This window comes from Sminthopsis crassicaudata, chromosome 2 (genome assembly GCF_048593235.1).
Source record: "Sminthopsis crassicaudata isolate SCR6 chromosome 2, ASM4859323v1, whole genome shotgun sequence".
Taxonomy (NCBI): domain Eukaryota; kingdom Metazoa; phylum Chordata; class Mammalia; order Dasyuromorphia; family Dasyuridae; genus Sminthopsis; species Sminthopsis crassicaudata.
In genome coordinates this window covers 441,467,506-441,484,187 of record NC_133618.1, presented here as the reverse complement: position 1 = coordinate 441,484,187, position 16,682 = coordinate 441,467,506, and the positions used below count along the sequence as shown (strand labels likewise).

General features: G+C 39.4%; 1 protein-coding gene and 1 pseudogene across 1 annotated transcript in view; one reads left to right on the top strand and one right to left on the bottom strand.

Annotated features, from left to right (window-relative positions):
* Positions 1–5,513, top strand: part of LOC141557225 (deoxynucleoside triphosphate triphosphohydrolase SAMHD1-like) — a 49,975-nt gene extending 44,462 nt beyond the window's left edge. Inside the window, exons 13-16 of the mRNA XM_074292603.1 lie at positions 348–443; positions 1,197–1,301; positions 1,812–1,949; positions 5,200–5,513. Of these exons, the coding sequence (XP_074148704.1) occupies positions 348–443; positions 1,197–1,301; positions 1,812–1,949; positions 5,200–5,331 (471 nt within the window). The 3' untranslated portion in view covers positions 5,332–5,513. The remainder of the gene's footprint in view (positions 1–347; positions 444–1,196; positions 1,302–1,811; positions 1,950–5,199) is intronic.
* A 3,497-nt stretch (positions 5,514–9,010) lies between these two features.
* LOC141552891 (TLD domain-containing protein 2-like) overlaps positions 9,011–16,682 on the bottom strand; it is a 31,185-nt pseudogene continuing 23,513 nt past the window's right edge.

Sequence of the window (16,682 nt, the reverse complement as noted above, 5' to 3'; positions counted from 1 at the left end):
GCCTCCATTTTTTTGCCAGTAAGAAGAAAAACTATTCTAAATATTTCTATATATATTTGGGGTCTTTTTGGCAAAAACAATCTTGGGATGTGTGCTGAGTGGTGGAATGTCTTTTACAAAGGATGTGGATCTTTTAGTCACTACTCTGTTCTCATAATTCCAAATTTCTTGGAACAGTGGGGTTTTAACATGACAGATAAGAGGCAGGAAAAGTACATTGCAGACATTACAGAACATAAAGGTGAGGATATTCACGTGATATGAGCCTGTGAGTAGTGTACTATAAACTTTCTCTCATAGTTTAAGCTGTCTTCTAGATAATAAATTCAAAATTATTTCTTTCCTAGGAGGAATATGATGAACTTCCAAAAGATGTTGCTGCTTCCATACCACAAGTTATGGATCTAAAAGTTGAATTAAAGGCTGAAGATTTCATAGTTGATGTAAGTTGCTGGCACTATGATATCATTAACAAACATTTCTCCAAACCATGTGTAAGATTGTTCCTGTAAGCTGCTTCCAATTGTCCTCCTGTTACATTTAGTTTATGAACATTGACATTTTTACTGATTCTCACATCCCATTTTATAAAAAGGCGCAAATTTTGTTCGTCCTCAAATGAAAGGGATGTAAATTTAGCTGCCTATACCAGGCAGTGTATTTGGAGAGTCGATTGGGCTGGGTATGTTGATGTTTTGCTGTTTTAAAATTCAAGAGTTTATAATAATTCCCTTTATTTATATGGACAAATTGATGATCATGTCTAGAACAGGATTTGATAAAATGTCCTTGGACAGGAGAACAAACTCAATTATTACATTGTTCCTCAAAGGAAAATCCAGTTTGTTTTCAAACATACTTTCCAGGAAATCACGGAGTGAAGAGCAAGGACTATTTGTGTATTTTTCATCCCATAGCCAAAGGAAATGATGGAAGTTTGATGGCACTTATATTTCTACTTACTCTACCAAATGATAGGATCCACTCTGCTTGTAGGAACCTTTTGCCCAGGCTTAAAGCAAACTAAAAGGAAACAAATTCCTCGGGTTATTTTTAGCAGAATGTTTTCTTCTGCCTTGGTTAATTTTGTTGGTCTTAGTCATGATGATGGATGGTATTCCTTGGCTTGCCTCTCTAAGCTCAATAAGTGAAGTGGTATTGCTGTTCTGTAATTTTTTCTTTTATCTTCTGTTAAGGTTATCAACATGGATTATGGAATGGAAGAAAAAAATCCTATGGATCATGTTTATTTCTATTGCAAGAGTGACCGAAATAAAGCAGTCTTGATTACAAAAGATCAGGTAAGCATTCAAATTAGGTCAAAATAAATTTGCTATTGTGACATGTCATGTCTATCCACCTGTCTAACATTTTTAATGCAGTTCGAAAGAGTTGGTGTTTTGGCTGGGAGGGAGGATTGATAGAGATGTATTTTATTATGAATTATGGGGCATAATGATTAGAAAGGAAAATTATAGGGTGGGTTTGTTTTTTTTTAAATACTTTTAGTGATAGTATGTGAGGCACTAGGTGACTCAGGGAATAGAGTGCTGAGTGTGGAATTGGGAAGACCTGAGTTCAAATCCTTCAGGTGCTTACTCACTGTGTGACCCTGAGCAAGTAACTTTTGGGTCCCCTAATCCACTGCAGTAGGAAATATCACGCCTCTCCAGTGTATTGATGGTCCACAGGATCCACCACCCCTGATTAGCTGAGACAGCATCCAAGTGGGAACATGATTGGTGGGGAGATTTAGTGTCTTACCTGCTTTGTGATTCAGGAAAGAAATGATGAGTTTTTCTTTTGAAAAGGTTTCACAGCTTCTCCCTGAAAAATTTGCTGAACAGCTTATCCGAGTGTACTGTAAGAAAACAGATAAGCAAAGTTTAGCGGCTGCCAGGCAGTATTTTGTTCAGTGGTGCATGAACAAAAACTTCACCAAACCACAGGTAAGTCATTTTTATTACTCTTTTCTTAAATCATTTCCTTCTAAACATCCAGAGAAAGAAGGGGGTTTTTTCTTACCTCCTCATTTCTTTGGAACCTGACAAAATTATATTTAAAATAATTTGATTATCATTTCAAATATAAATGAATGTCTGTTTTGTTTTGTTTTTAATGTTGAGACCTAGATACTTTAGTGAGGGTTTAACAAAAGTTCAGTTAGGGATATCTCTGAAATTCTTCAGAAACTACTCTGGAATCACTCCTCTAATCCAGTTCCTGCCTCAAGGGCACTCACTATATTATGCTGGAAATATACAACATACAGCTAAAAGAGGATAATGAAAAAGGTACAAATGGAGCAGTGATGAACTATCATCATCAGTGATCCCATCTCTAAATCTCTTCACCTTTAGTCTTCCAGAATAAAAGTTGACTGTGATAGATAAGACTTTCCTTTCATTCTACCCCCATCAGTCTATGCTAATAAGAACCCAATCATCAGATCCTTATCCTCCTTAGTCACTCTGTCACATTGAGTTCCTCATTTCTTGCTATTATAAACCTTGTAATTTAAAAGACTAAAATTAGGCCCTTCTACCCAAACTATGCTCTGTCCTTTTAATAATCAAATTGATGGAGTCAGCTGACATCTCAGTCTAGATGATTCCCATATCTGCAGTTACCCTTTCTCTCTCTTTTTAGTTTTAGTCCAAAATTTGTAATTGCCCGCTGGACGTGTTCACTTGGATGTGTCTCATAGGCATCTCGAGCTCAACACGTGAAGAACAAAACTTTTGCCCTAAGTTGTCCCCTGGTTCTAATTTCCCCATTTTGGGCAATTGCATCATAATCCTTCTAGTTATATAATATTATATTAGGAGTCCCTGTGCTTGACCATTTTCACTCAGCCCACCCTGACCTTATGCCCATTTATGCACATTTTAATTCTGTTTTTATGCCCACAAGTCATGTATTCCTTACTGCCTGCTGTCTAAAATTCAGATTTCTTTGCTTATCATTCAGTACTCTCTGTACTCTAGCACTGGCCTGCTTTTTCTTTTCTCCTGTCAGTTGTCTTCCTACCACATCTTATTGAATCCCTTAAGATTTCTCTTTTTTTCCTTCTCTGCAGTCTTGCATTTGTAAGTCATGTTCTCTATTAAACTCTGGTCTTATTTGAATAGATATTCCTCTTTTTCCCCCTGAAGAATTATACTCAGTTTTGCTGGGTAGGTGACTCTTGGTTGTAATCCTAGATTCTTTATCTCCTGGAAGTGCATTATTCCTAACTGTGACTCCATGTATTTAAACCTTTGTTGGGTTTCTTTCTGACTGCTTGTAGAATTTTCCCCTAAAGTGGAACTTGGCTATAATATTGGCTCTGAAATTTGGGCTTTAACATTCCTGGAAGTTTTGCTTTTTTGGATCTCTTTGAGGAAGTGATTAGTTGATTCTTATTTTACCCTCCGATGCAAGTATATCAGGGGACTTTTGGTTGATAATTTTTTGAAAGATGATGTCTTGGGTTTTGTTTTTTAAATTATGGCTTTCGAGTAGTCCAATAATTTTTAAATTCTTTCTTCTCAGTGTGTTTTCCAATCAGTTATTTTTTTCGCTGAGTTATTTCATATTTTCTTCTGTTTTTTCATTCTTTTGATTTTGTTTTTGTTTCTTGATGTTTCATCAAGCTCTACTTGCCCATTTCTAAATTTTTTAAAATTATTAACTTCAGTGACCTTTTGATTTCCATTTTCTATTTGGCCCTATTCTGTTTCTTTGATTTTTAAAAATCCTTTTTTTTGGAACCTACCCAGGGATTGTTTTTGGACTTTTAACCAATTCACTTTTTTTTTTTTTTTTTTTTGAGTCTTTTTTGTGTAACACTTTTGACTTTGTTCTGCATTTTTTGGTTATTTTCCTAGCCTATTTCTTGAATTTTAACTTTGTGTAAAAGTTGGCTGTGCTCCCAAGGCATACAGGAGGCATTATCCCAAGCTTCAAGTTTTTCATGTTGCTGCTTTCAGAAAGAGGTAGTTTTATGCATCTGTGAGTTTTCAGTTCTTCCAAGGTGACATGCTTTAAGAAGAGTCATTGCCCTTCTGGCTTGGGCTGTGGTGTGTGAGTGACCACAAGTGTTCTTTTTTTAATTGTTAAATTTTTCTTTTCACTTGGAACTGTGACCAAGATTTCCTGTACTCCCTAAGGTTAGTGGGACTGTGGCCTAGAACCATGTGTGGCCACATAACAGCATGTCCCATACCTAGTGCCAGTGCAGAGCTCCCTGTTGTCTCGTTCTGGGCCAGCTCTAACTCCCTTACAGTCTGTGGCCTGAGAGTCTGGACGCTGCTGAAGCTGATTCAGGCACCCGCCAGCCTGGTCATGCTGCTGCCGGCTCGGGGTGTGGGCTCTGGGATGTGGACGCTGCTCCACTCCCACCTGCTGATACAGACTTTCTTCTGCGTTGCCTTGAGATGCAGAATTGTTTTACCCTGACCTTTTGTTGGTTCTGCTGCTCTAGAATTTGCTTTGAGGCATTATTTTAAAGCTGTTCAGAGGGGATTTGGGGAGAGCTCAGGCAAGTCTCTGCCTTTACTCCACTCTCTTAGAGCTGCCCCTCATTTTATTATTTTTCAAATTTTCATAAGTGTTGTGATGATTAATAGAATTTTAGTTAAAGCAAAAGAAAATAATGGAACTTAAGCTATAAATATATTAATGAAACCCAGGATTCCCCACTGTGGTTTACTCAGTGGGAAAAGTTCTCTACCCACAGACATGTGCTCGTGGCCCCTTAGGGACGACAGGAAGGTGTAAAAGGTTTGGCGCAGCCCACCCCATTTAGTAGAAATACACTGGAGAACCCTTGCTGGCAGGCCAGCAGTGTCATCCTGTTGCTGGGGGTGGGGGTCTGTAAGACCAGACAGCGAAGCTTAATTCTTTCCCTTTTGACGAGGCTCCCTGGACTCGTGCAGTCAGGGCAGAGCCCGGGGTTCTGAGCTTAGGCCGATGGGTACAAGGAAAGGGGCTAGGGGGTGGCCCAAGTCCTCGTCCGGGCTCCGCCGCCAGGTGGCTGAATTGCTGGGGGCCCGAGTCAGCCAGCTGCTTCACCTCCAGTCATTGAGGGGGAGCAGGTCCGTTTGGTTGAGCTCATTTTCTGAGTCTCATGATTGTACCTGTCCACACGTGCAGGTTAAGTGCTATGAGAGATTAAGTGCTATAACTCTTGTCATTTTTTTTTTTCTTGAAAAATAGGATGGTGATGTTGTGGCCCCAAACCTAACACCCATGAAAGCCAGTTGGAATCTCCGGTGTAGAGAGCAAAGTCCAGATCTTCATAGAGAGAGTTCCAACATCAAAACCAACCTTTTTCAGGAAAAAAAGTAATAGAATGGGAATTTCCACTTCTCTGCTTCTTGTAAAGAGATGTGCCCCAGTCCCAATGCTGCAAGAAGGTTTCATCGCACCTATCCTTTTTCTTGGCTTCTTCAAACAAAGCTGTTGTGCATATATCCTCAGTCAGAAGCTGATCAGCATGTAAATAAATCACACCAGCTTTTTCTTTCAAATAGACTTGGGGAGCTGAGAGCTGCAAACAGGGAAATCTTAACGTAATCAGTATTTATAAAAAATTCTATAGTAATTTCAAGATTTTAGGTGCAATAGTGCAAGACATTTTATATGAGGAAACAAGAAAATTTGATATCACTTAAGTATATATGCAGACTGCAGGAAAAGCATTCTTTCCAATTTGGCATGGTATCTATAACTCTTAATTCTTTATGTTTAAAAAAAAAAAAAAAAAAGCATCATCCTTTTTATACCTTCAATTCCTGTGGGAGAAAAACTGTCTTAAAAATTTATGGGAAAGGGGCAGCTCCATGGTGCAGTGGATACAGCACCAGCCCTGAAGTCAGGAGGATCTGAGTTCAAATCTAACCTCACACATTTAACACATCCTAGCTGTGTGACTCTGGGCAAGTCACTTGTTATAATGTCCTGTCGACTCTCCATTGTAATTCTTCTATGGGAGGAGGTTTCTTTTCTGTATAACTCTTTTCTCTGTGAGCAGGTTTCTTGGGAGGCTTCTGGAGCCTCCAGCCTGAGCGAAGGTACAATCTCGAATCCTCTTCTTTCTGAATCCTGGCTCTGAATCTCCTCGAGCTTCCCTGAAGTTCTCCAGGGAAGTCTTGTTCTTATCCCAGTCTAGACTCTCTCCTTCCAGACTACTTCCCAAACTCAATGTCCCTGGAGGTAGCCTTAGTGGCTCTTTATATCTTCCCAGAGAATGGGCTTGTGGGAACTCCTTACTGACCAATAAGCAAGCTCCTTTAAAGTATTCTTTAAATGTGTAGACTCCCTTAAAGATTTGAACTAATGGTATGAACTCTGAGCTAGAGAATTGTTAAGTACCAACTTAGCACTTAGTAAGAACCTAACAGCTTTTGAGACGAGGATCTGATAATACCCCTCTCCAGCCCTGGTTAAAATAGCAGAACCCTTTAGGGCCCTCTGAGGTAAGTGCATGCCTGAGTAAGGTACCAGACCTCATCCTGCTGGCTGGGAGGGCATGTTTGGAGCTGGCACTTGGGAGAAAAAGCCGTTTCTAGGGAAGATACCCCAGGCTTCGTTGTTCCAGACAAGTGTGCCAAGGCCATGTTGCTCCTCCTTCAGCTGGATGACTTCCCTTTTACTCACCAGATGTGGCTCACCCTTATTTCTGAATAAATTATGCGGAAGAAGTCCTTGTTGCAAAAACAAAGACCACCACCTTCCCCAAGCATGGTGCAGAAGTGCTACTGCCTGCACAAAATGCTGGTCGGGGAGAAGGGCCCGGCTTTGCCGACTCCCTCGGGACTTTCTCCGAGGCTGTCAGGGCCGGGCCAGTGCCGAACCTCCCTTTTCCCAAGGGACCAGAGTGGGAATGGATGAGTCAGGAACCCTTTGGCCTGGGTGTGCACCTGTGGGGTACAGGCCGTGTCCCCAAAGCAGCTGTGCTCAGGTATTCCCAGACTGTTCTTTGGAAAGTAAAGTCTTCCATGCCCTTGAAGACCAAAATCTTTGTGGAAGCCTCTACGCCCCCCGTCTGGAATCACCTTTGCCCTTTCTGATTCTTTGTGGCACATATGTCCTTCTCGTGTTCAGTGTTGAGTGTGTGCCCCCGTGTCTCAGTGTCTTCGCACCTCCTGTACCTGACATGAGGCCTGACGCAAAATAGACCCGGAGACCTGAGATCCCAGGACCTCGGCATCCACCGGCCTCTGACCTTCGAGGGGATTCTCTCCAGAAGTCCGAATGGGCGGCCGCCTTTCCCTGGTCAGGCTCCCAGCTTTAGGATCACACAGGAAGGGGATTAGGGATAGTGATAAAGTTGACATGGGGCAGCTAGCTGGCGCACTGGGCAGAGCACCAACCTGGGAGCTCGGAGGTCCTGATCCAGATGCAGCTTCAGACTGCTGTGTGACCCTGCACAGTCACTCAGCCCCTATTGCTTAAAAGGGGTGAGGGGGAGAAAATAGGGATTATCTATACATTATCTTCCCTTAGAACGAATGAATGAATGAATTGGTCAGCGAGTAAGAAAGTGCCCCTCTGTTCTCCAGTTCTTGTACACATGGAGTTCTTAGGAACTTGAACAAATCACTTTGTCCAGTGACAAGAGGAGATGAGGTTAGGGAAAGGGGTGGCAAATAATGTGATGTTTTCAGAATTATTGTGCCATACAAGTGTTTTTAAAATTATGTATCCAAGGGCAAGAATATGATAACAAAGAATCTCCAACCAAACATCCTGCTCTCCCAGGACTTCTTTCTCACTACTTGTCATTACCCATCGGATCCTGGGCCCATGGCTTACCCGAGACTTCTGTCATCGAAGAAGAGAAACCTGTTTCATCTTGGCCACAAATGTTTTATTCTCTCATCAACCCATTGGTCCTGTGAGTGCGGATGGAATTTAGCTCAGTCTGTAACTTCATTTCTATGACCCAACTTCACAGGAATAGAAGCCATGAAAGGAAAAGTATTTTAACAGAGGAGGGAAAACAGGTACTTGACCAGGAGAATTATCTTAGTTTCTCGTGCCCAGAGACTCACAGCCTCTCCTGAGCATCATCAGGAAGGAGCAAAGGAGATTTCAGATGGAACCTTCTTAGATGTTCTCCTTGGATACAGACCACAGTCTTCCTCCCCTGTCTCTTAGACAGGTAACTCCTTATGGTAACAGAAATTGTCCGGGCATGTGAAAATATTCATAACGTTGACCCCTCTTGACTCTGTTGTACTTTTGGAATAAAGAGTTTATTCTGGGTTTCAGCCTGATGTGGATTTGGGTAGTTTGTAACTATGGTAGAGCAGCCCTGGGCAGCTGGAAGATCTTAAACAAGGGAATAATACATAGTGGGTGTTCGATCTCTCCCCCACCTAAGCCACTTCTAAAATCATCTCCTGAATTTGAGCATTGCTTGGACTGCGGCAGAGAAGTGTAGCAGCCATGAAACGTCATGGTCACTGTGTCCATAGGGAAGTAAAAGAGTAAGTGGTTCTCCAGTTCCCTGGACCCTGAGTGGAGCAGTCTTTATTGGGAACTTTCTTCCTTTTGTCAGGTTATCTGGAAGTTCTGAAGAGGGCTGCCCATTTGCAACTGGAATATATTTCTAAGATGAGCTCTAGCCCCCATATTCTTTCCCTAGTTATACAAGCTTTCTGATGAGTGGGTGCAGCGGATGTTCACAAAGCTAACCGAGGAAGCCGGGCCAACAACTTAGACTGCCCCTTAAGAAGGTTATATGCTGTTACCCTAGGGAAAGAAGTAGTGAGCAACAGTGGAAAGGTCAGCCTTGACACCTGCCATGTAGTGTTCGTGTTTGCCTTCCAGTGAAAGGGGAAGGATGGAACTTAATAAACTGTTCTGCTGTTCACACCCTGTAGGAATTGTTTTATCTCCAACTCTGCTAATATTGAGCAACCCTCTGGCAACATCTATAGATCTGACCAGCCCCTCTGTCCCTTCCGAAGAGTAGGGAAGAGCACAACACCCCTGAGTCCCAGCAGGATTTATAGAAGGCCTACCTGCCACTCCCCATCACCAGCAAGTCCAGGTCTCCCTTCACAAAGAAAGAATTACTTCCGGTCCACTTAAATACCTGCAACCAGAAGAATAACTTGTTAGTGATGTGGACCCAAGCACTTAGCAATACCACTGGTGGCCACTTGATGGCAAGAGTTGGAAGGAAAGCTTCTGCTAGTCCCTGGCATTTCTCTGAATTTAGAATTCTGGCACATCATTTTCCTGTCCCGGCTAAGAAAAAGCCATGTGGAAAAAGATTGGGGTGGTGGGGAAAGCTTGAGGAGCAGGAAAGCTGACCTTCAACCCCAGGCCTCTCATTGCTGGCTGGCAAATGTTCAATTGATCATCCAAACTCCTCCGAGACTCAGTTTCCTCATCTTAAAAATGAAGATGATGATCTCGGGCCTGCCTATCTCATAGAATTTTTACCAAGATTAAAAGCAATCAAAGGTGTACATGAGGTTTTTGAGGCTTTGTTTTTTTTTTTAAAGGGCCAAATTGGAAGGATAGCTAGGTGGCATGTTGATGGAGCACTAGCCCTGGAGGCAAGAGCCTCCCTGAGTTCAAATCTGGCCTCAGACACTAGAATTGGGGCAAAATACTTAAACCCCATTTGCCTCAGTTTCCTCATCTGTAAAATGAGCTGGAAAAGGAAATGGCCAACCATTCCAGTATCTTTGCCAAGAAAACACAAAAGGAGTCAGGAACTGCTGAACACAGCAGAAAAAAAACAATAGCTAGTTTTACTGGAACATAGAGTTTGTGATAGGGTGTGGCTTGAAATGAGCTAGAAAGCTAAGTAGGAACCAAGTTGTGAAAAACCTAAATGACAAGCTAAGAAAATTGTTTCATCCTAAATGCAACGGGGAACCACTCTGGTGGTATTTTTTAAGCAAACAGTGTCCTTATCATTAGACCTTAGCAAGGTCTTTTTGACAATAATAATAAGCAGAGCTTATAAGGCATTTTAAGGTCTGCAGAGTTTTATCCTTACAACAATCTTGGGAGGAAATATCTCCATTGTACAGATGAAGAAACTGAGGCAGCCAAAAATCAATTAACATGTTCAGGAATACAGCTGGTGTGAGAAGTAGGATTTGAACTCGGGTCTTCCACTGGATATATTTCACTGCCTAAATTCTGATAGATTTGTGATGGAAAGTGCCATTTACCAAAAGGTGGAATGTGGATCAAACCACAGCATTTTCACTTCCTGTGGTTGTTTGTTTGGATTTTTTTTCTTTCTCATTTTTTTTTCCTTTTTGATCTGATTTTTCTTGCATGGCATGATGAATATGGAAATGTATTTATAAGAATTGCTTGCTGTGTTGGGGAGGGGAGAGGCAAGAAAGAAGGAGAAAAATTTGGAATGCAAAATTTTACAAAGGTAAATGTTGAAAACTATCTTTGCATTTATTTGAAAGAATAAATATTTTATTTATTTTTAATCAATAAATTTAAAATAAAATTATATTTTAAATATAAAATATTTTAAAATTTTAAAAAATTCCACAAATGTTCAACTTGAATTTTGTTTTTAGCAGCCCCATTCATTGTCTTTAAAGCAATAGAATTGGATTCCTCTGAAGTGCTTTTCACTTCTAAATCTGATCCCATTACTTGATCCAGAGATGAGGAAGCTATATGGCTTAGTGGTAGAAGAAGAGGCATATAGGTTACTGCAATAATCTTGTTTTTATGGCAGTGAGAATTTTTACTAAGGTAGATCTATTTCAGAGGTTCATTTCTTTTTTTTTTTATTAATTTTATAATTATAATTTTTTTTTTACAGTACATATGCATGGGTAATTATTATTTTTTTTTTTTTTTACAAAATTATCCCTTGTACTCACTTCTGTTCAGAATTTTCCCCTCCTTCCCTCAACTCCCTCCCCTAGATGGCAGGCATTCTCATACATAAATAGGTTATAGTATATCCTAGATACAATATACATGTGCAGAACCAAATATTTTATTGTTGTTATTGCAAAAGAAGAATTGAATTCAGAAGATAAAAGTAACCTGGGAAGAAAGGCAATAGTGCAAACAGTTTACACTCATTTCCCAATGTTCCTTTTCTGGGTGTAGCTGATTCTGTCTATCATTGATCTTGGAATTGGATTAGCTCCTCTCTATGTTGAAGATATCCACTTCCATCAGAATACATCCTCATACAGTATCATTGTTGAAGTGTATAATGATCCCCTAGTTCTGCTCGTTTCACTCAGTATCAGTTGATGTAAGTCTCTCCAAGCCTCTCTGTATTCATTCTGCTGGTCAGTTCTTACAGGACAATAATATTCCATAACATTCATATACCATAATTTACCCAACCATTCTCCAATTGATGGACATCCATTCATTTTCCAGTTTCTAGCCACTACGAAAAGGGCTGCCACAAACATTTTGGCACATACAGGTCCCTTTCCCTTCTTTAGTATTTCCTTGGGATATAAGCCCAGTAGTAGTATGGCTGGATCAAAGGGTATGCCCAGTTTGATAACTTTTGGGGCATAATTCCAGATTGCTCTCCAGAATGGTTGGATTCTTTCACAACTCCACCAACAATGCATCAGTGTCCCAGTTTTTCCACATCCCCTCCAACATTCATCATTATTTGTTCCTGTCATCTTAGCCAATCTGACAGGTGTGTAGTTGTGTCTCAGAGTTGTCTTAATTTGCATTTCTCTGATCAATAGTGATTTGGAACACTTTCATATGAGTGGAAATAGTTTCAATTTCATCATCTGAAAATTGTCTGTTCATATCCTTTGACCATTTATCAATTGGAGAATGGTTTGATTTCTTATAAATTAGGGTCAGTTCTCTATATATTTTGGAGATGAGGCCTTTATCAGAACCTTTAACTGTAAAAATATTTTCCCAATTTGTTACTTCCCTTCTAATCTTGTTTGCATTAGTTTTGTTTGTATAAAAGCCTTTTAATTTAATGTAATCAAATTTTTCTATTTTGTGATCAATAATGATCTCTAGTTCTCCTTTGGTCACAAATTCCTTCTTCCTCCACAAGTCTGAGAGGTAAATTATCCTATGTTCCTCTAATTTATTTATGACCTCATTCTTTATGCCATGGACCCATTTTGATCTTATCTTAGTATGTGGTGTTAAGTGTGGGTCCATATCTAATTTCTGCCATACTAATTTTCAGTTTTCCCAACAGTTTTTGAAAAATAGTGAATTCTTATCCCAAAAGTTGGGATCTTTGGGATTGTCAAACACTAGATTGCTATAGTTGTATACTATCTTGTCCTGTGAACCTAACCTATTCCACTGATCAACTAGTCTATTTCTTAGCCAATACCAAATGGTTTTGGTGACTGCTGCTTTATAATATAGTTCTAGATTAGGTACAGCTAGGCCACCTTCATTTGATTTTTTTTTTTTATTAATTCCCTTGAAATTCTCTGTTAGATTCTTATTGTGCAACAAGAAATTCGGTTTTACACACATATATTGTATTTAGGATATACTGTAACACATTTAACATGTATGGGATTGCCTGTCATCTAGGGGAGGAGGTAGAGGAAGGGAGGAGAAAATTCGGAAAAGAAGTGAGTACAAGAGATAATGTTCTAAAAAAAAAATTACCCATGCATATGTACTATCAAAAAAATTATAATTATAAAATTAAAGAAATTCTCTGTTAGGGTTCTACTCTCCTAACTAATGCTAATCTGTCCTTATTCTTAGGCCTATCAGCGAAAAACTGGCAAATACAATATCAATCTCACCTCTGTTTTGAGGTCCTCAGAATCCTCTGGCTACTATCTCATATGGAAGTAGTTTACACGCACAACATAGCACTCGAGAGTTCAGATGAAGAAGCTTAGACTTTATTCACATAAATCACATCTACTCTGTGACCTCTTGTACCTACCTTGGTAGTGCCCTCCCAATCCAGTCTCCAAGTGGTAAAAGAGAAGAGAGAAAAGAGAGAGAGAGCTCTTCCTGTTCAGAGCTTAAATAGGGTCAATGAGGTCACTAATACAATCCAATCAATGATGAAGGTTACATCCCAAATTTGACCAAGACTTCAGAGGGAGATCTGGGTTCCCACCATGGGTGGAGGTCCCACCCACAAAGGAAGTCCCTAAGTACTCAAACTCTTAAGCACATCCAGGGATCCTAAAGACCACTGGTCCATTTACATCTCAATTGCTCTTGCCTGACCTTCCTAGGACTCTTACAAATCCCCTTTCTTTCAAAGCGGGGACCGCTCATCTCATGTTAAGCTACTCAGCATCAACTATAATTTGCTTGATCAATGAGATCATGCTCAAGGAGTCAGGAAGTACCACCACTAACCTACTCAACAAAGTCATGTCCAAGGAGAGAAGATACCAAGGAGGCAGGATGTCAATGAGATAAGATGTCACCAGGATAGGATGTTACAATTATGCACAATTCTCACAATTCTAGTACAACTTTCAATTCTAGTTCATAATTCTAGTTTGTCACAATTCTGGTGCACTTACATACATGACACTTGTCACAATTCTAGATCAATTCTAGTTTCTCACAATTCTCTGTTGCACTTTTCATAATTCTATAGCAATTCTTGTTTCACAGGTGCACATAAGCAAAGTCATGTCCAGTAACATTGTCTCAATAACAATGGCAGGTGGGTGTGTTGGTTTTTCACCCACTAAGTTAAAAGCATAGTCCTTCAATAGAAAGCATAGGGCAAAGCCTCTCCCCAGGTCACCATATGGCAAGTAGCCATGGGAGAAGCAAGCAAGCCCATTGTCCATTTACAGTCTTTATATTGCATATCACCCAAGACAGTCCATTTCAGCTGCTACACTGGAACTGTGTCTGCTGTCTCTGGTGTCACGGTCAGGAGGGACATTGCTGCCATCAGCGTCTGGAGGGCTGCTGACATTTGGCTGGTCCCTCTGGGCTGTTGTCTGGTCCTTCTCTTGAATCCCCAAGTCATTGATGTTTCTGGTAGGAATCCACTCCTCTGATGTTGAATCTACACCTAGAATGAAAGGAATGTACCCAGGCCCCCAAACTCTGGTCCAACTTGGGCCTTTCCAAATGCCATCTAGGTCTTTCCACATCACTGTGCAAACAAAGTTCTTGTCAAAAAGACAAACAAAAGTCAGACAAAAGTCAATCAGTCTGTCACTTAGCTGTACTTTCTGTGTATGCCAGAAGTGCATTGCTAAGGTAAAATGCAAAGAATTAAAAATATAAAATCGAAATAATTTTAAAATGTAAAACTAAAATAACTTAAAAATATAAAATCAAAATAACTTAGTAATGTAAAATCAAAATACTTTTAAGATGTAAAATCAAAATAATTTAAGAATGTAAAATCAAGATTTAAAAATTGCAAGCAATCACATATATGGATTGCCACATCTTGTGCAGATCCCAAAATTCCCTTCTCTTGTTTAAAAGAGAACATCTTGGGGATATAGTCTGTCCAGTAATGACTTTGCTAGTAGGGTTATAAGAAATGCCAATGGAATGGGGAAAGTCAAATTCAATGCAAAAACATCTAAAAGCAAAATATTTATAAGCCAATCCATAACCTGTCTTAAATGCATGTGAGATTCCTATAATGGAAAAATGGTTGATCACATGCCTAGATGCTTCTCCAGATTGGAGTGAAGCCACAATGTCCATTGGTCTTAAAACATTAAATTCCAACCATAAGGGTTTTGTCCTATAGGGAGCATAGGAGAGTAAAAAGAAAGATGAGCTATATAGCCTTTTGTCATGCTCCTAGCTTCTTCTTTAGTTATCACAATTTGCAAATATAAGACTCTAGCAACCTGATTATAAAAGATATGATTTGAAGGTCCACTCTGAAAATGGACATGTAGGGTATAATCTTTATCTGAGCGCTTTCTCCAGTTCTTCAAAGAGCTGACAATATATTTTTAAGATTACAAATTTTATTTAAGCTGTGGCGATTCTTTGTACCACATCTATCGAATAAGCCGAATCAAAATTTATTCTTACATACCCACATGCAAGGTTTAGAGCTGTAGCCAATACATTTTTACACTCTGGGATGGTTTCACAATACACATCAATTTGGGCATTGATATGAGAGATATTACGAGGTCTTGTCCCAGATAATTTTACTACTTTCTCAATGGCTTTTATTAAAATTTTAACCACAAGCGGGTAAAATTTAAATTTTTTATCTGATTGTGCTGGGAATTCACCCACTTTATACTGTCTCCTTGATGAAGGATTTCTATGGGTGCCCTTTTTGTAACCAAATTTGATATTTCCAAAACTTTTTTAGTTATTTTTTCAGCCATATTAAATAAAGCCAATTCAATCTCTCTTAGAGCCTCTAGAGCTTCTTTTTAAAGATGGTATTGTAAATCTAAAATACTGTTTCCTCTTAAAAGTAGTACCACCTTAACTCTTGGAGATATTTTTCTCACAGGAATAAGATCATCTGCCTTTGATTCAAAGTAGCACTGTTCTTTATGCCATGTGGGGAGGCCGTCCATTCAAATGAATTAATGTTGGGCACTGAAAAGATAAATTGCTTCATATCCTTATCTAGAGAAATAAAATTCTTAATCCTAAAAGACCATTCCTCAGCAATTGAGGAGATGGAAGCCCAAGCTGAAGAGCTTCTACTGTCTCCACGTGTCCATTTACTTCTCTCAGATCAATAAACATTCTCCATTCCCCAAATTTCCTTTTTATAACAAATTCAGGGCAATTCCAAGGACTTAGAGAAGCTTGTAAATGTGCTTGGTTGAGTCTTTTCTGTCCTGCACCTAATGAAATTAATTTTTTTCATTTTTTAAGAAGTCTCTTCCCCACTGATTAATGGGGGACCTTTCCACTGTAAAATAAATGTTTTACTGTTTTAAATTTAAATTTCCATTTCCAAGAGGTAGCACTAATTTTAACTACTACAGATCCTTTTATGCCTGACACATAGGTATTTGCTGTGATTTTTAACCAATTACCAGTCCAGCTGGCACATCTAATAGCTATATTACTTACATCTGTGTCTACCAACCTTTTCAATGGTCTGCCACTCATACAGATAATGAGAAAAGGACACTTGGCTATGAAAGCTTCAGTCCATGATATCCCTGAATTCTTTTGCCTAAAATCAAAGTTTGAGTTACTGAATTGTACTTCAGGAGTGTGAATCAATACATCTGATGTTACTTCTCCTCCTGGGTCATAGATCACACACTGTCTATCTACTCTAGTGATTAAAACAGCAGTTTTCCAAACCATTCTAAAAATAAACACTGTTTTATAAATCCTCATAGGAGGTTGAACAATTAAGCCTACCTGTGGAAGTGGAAAATCCAGGAGGTAAGAAAAGGGTAGTTCCAACTCTCCAAGAACTATCCTAGCAGTTTTATAAGTATAAAACTCCATTCTAACTGCAATGTCTGCTTGGAAACTATCTGAGCTATGTTTTTTTAAATTTTCTGAATATTGTAGTCATTACTGTACTCAGGACGCCACAAGTCTTTTTTGGCTCAGTCCATAACGCCTACTTCATTAACTGTTGCTATTTGAATTTTAATCAGTCATTCAGGAGCCCAATCAATTTTTCCTGAGTCAATCATTCTTAAGAATGGCTTGTTTTCTGTATAATTAGTACACATGGGTTTTTCTTGCCCAATCATCTTAGTAAAAGTCACCTC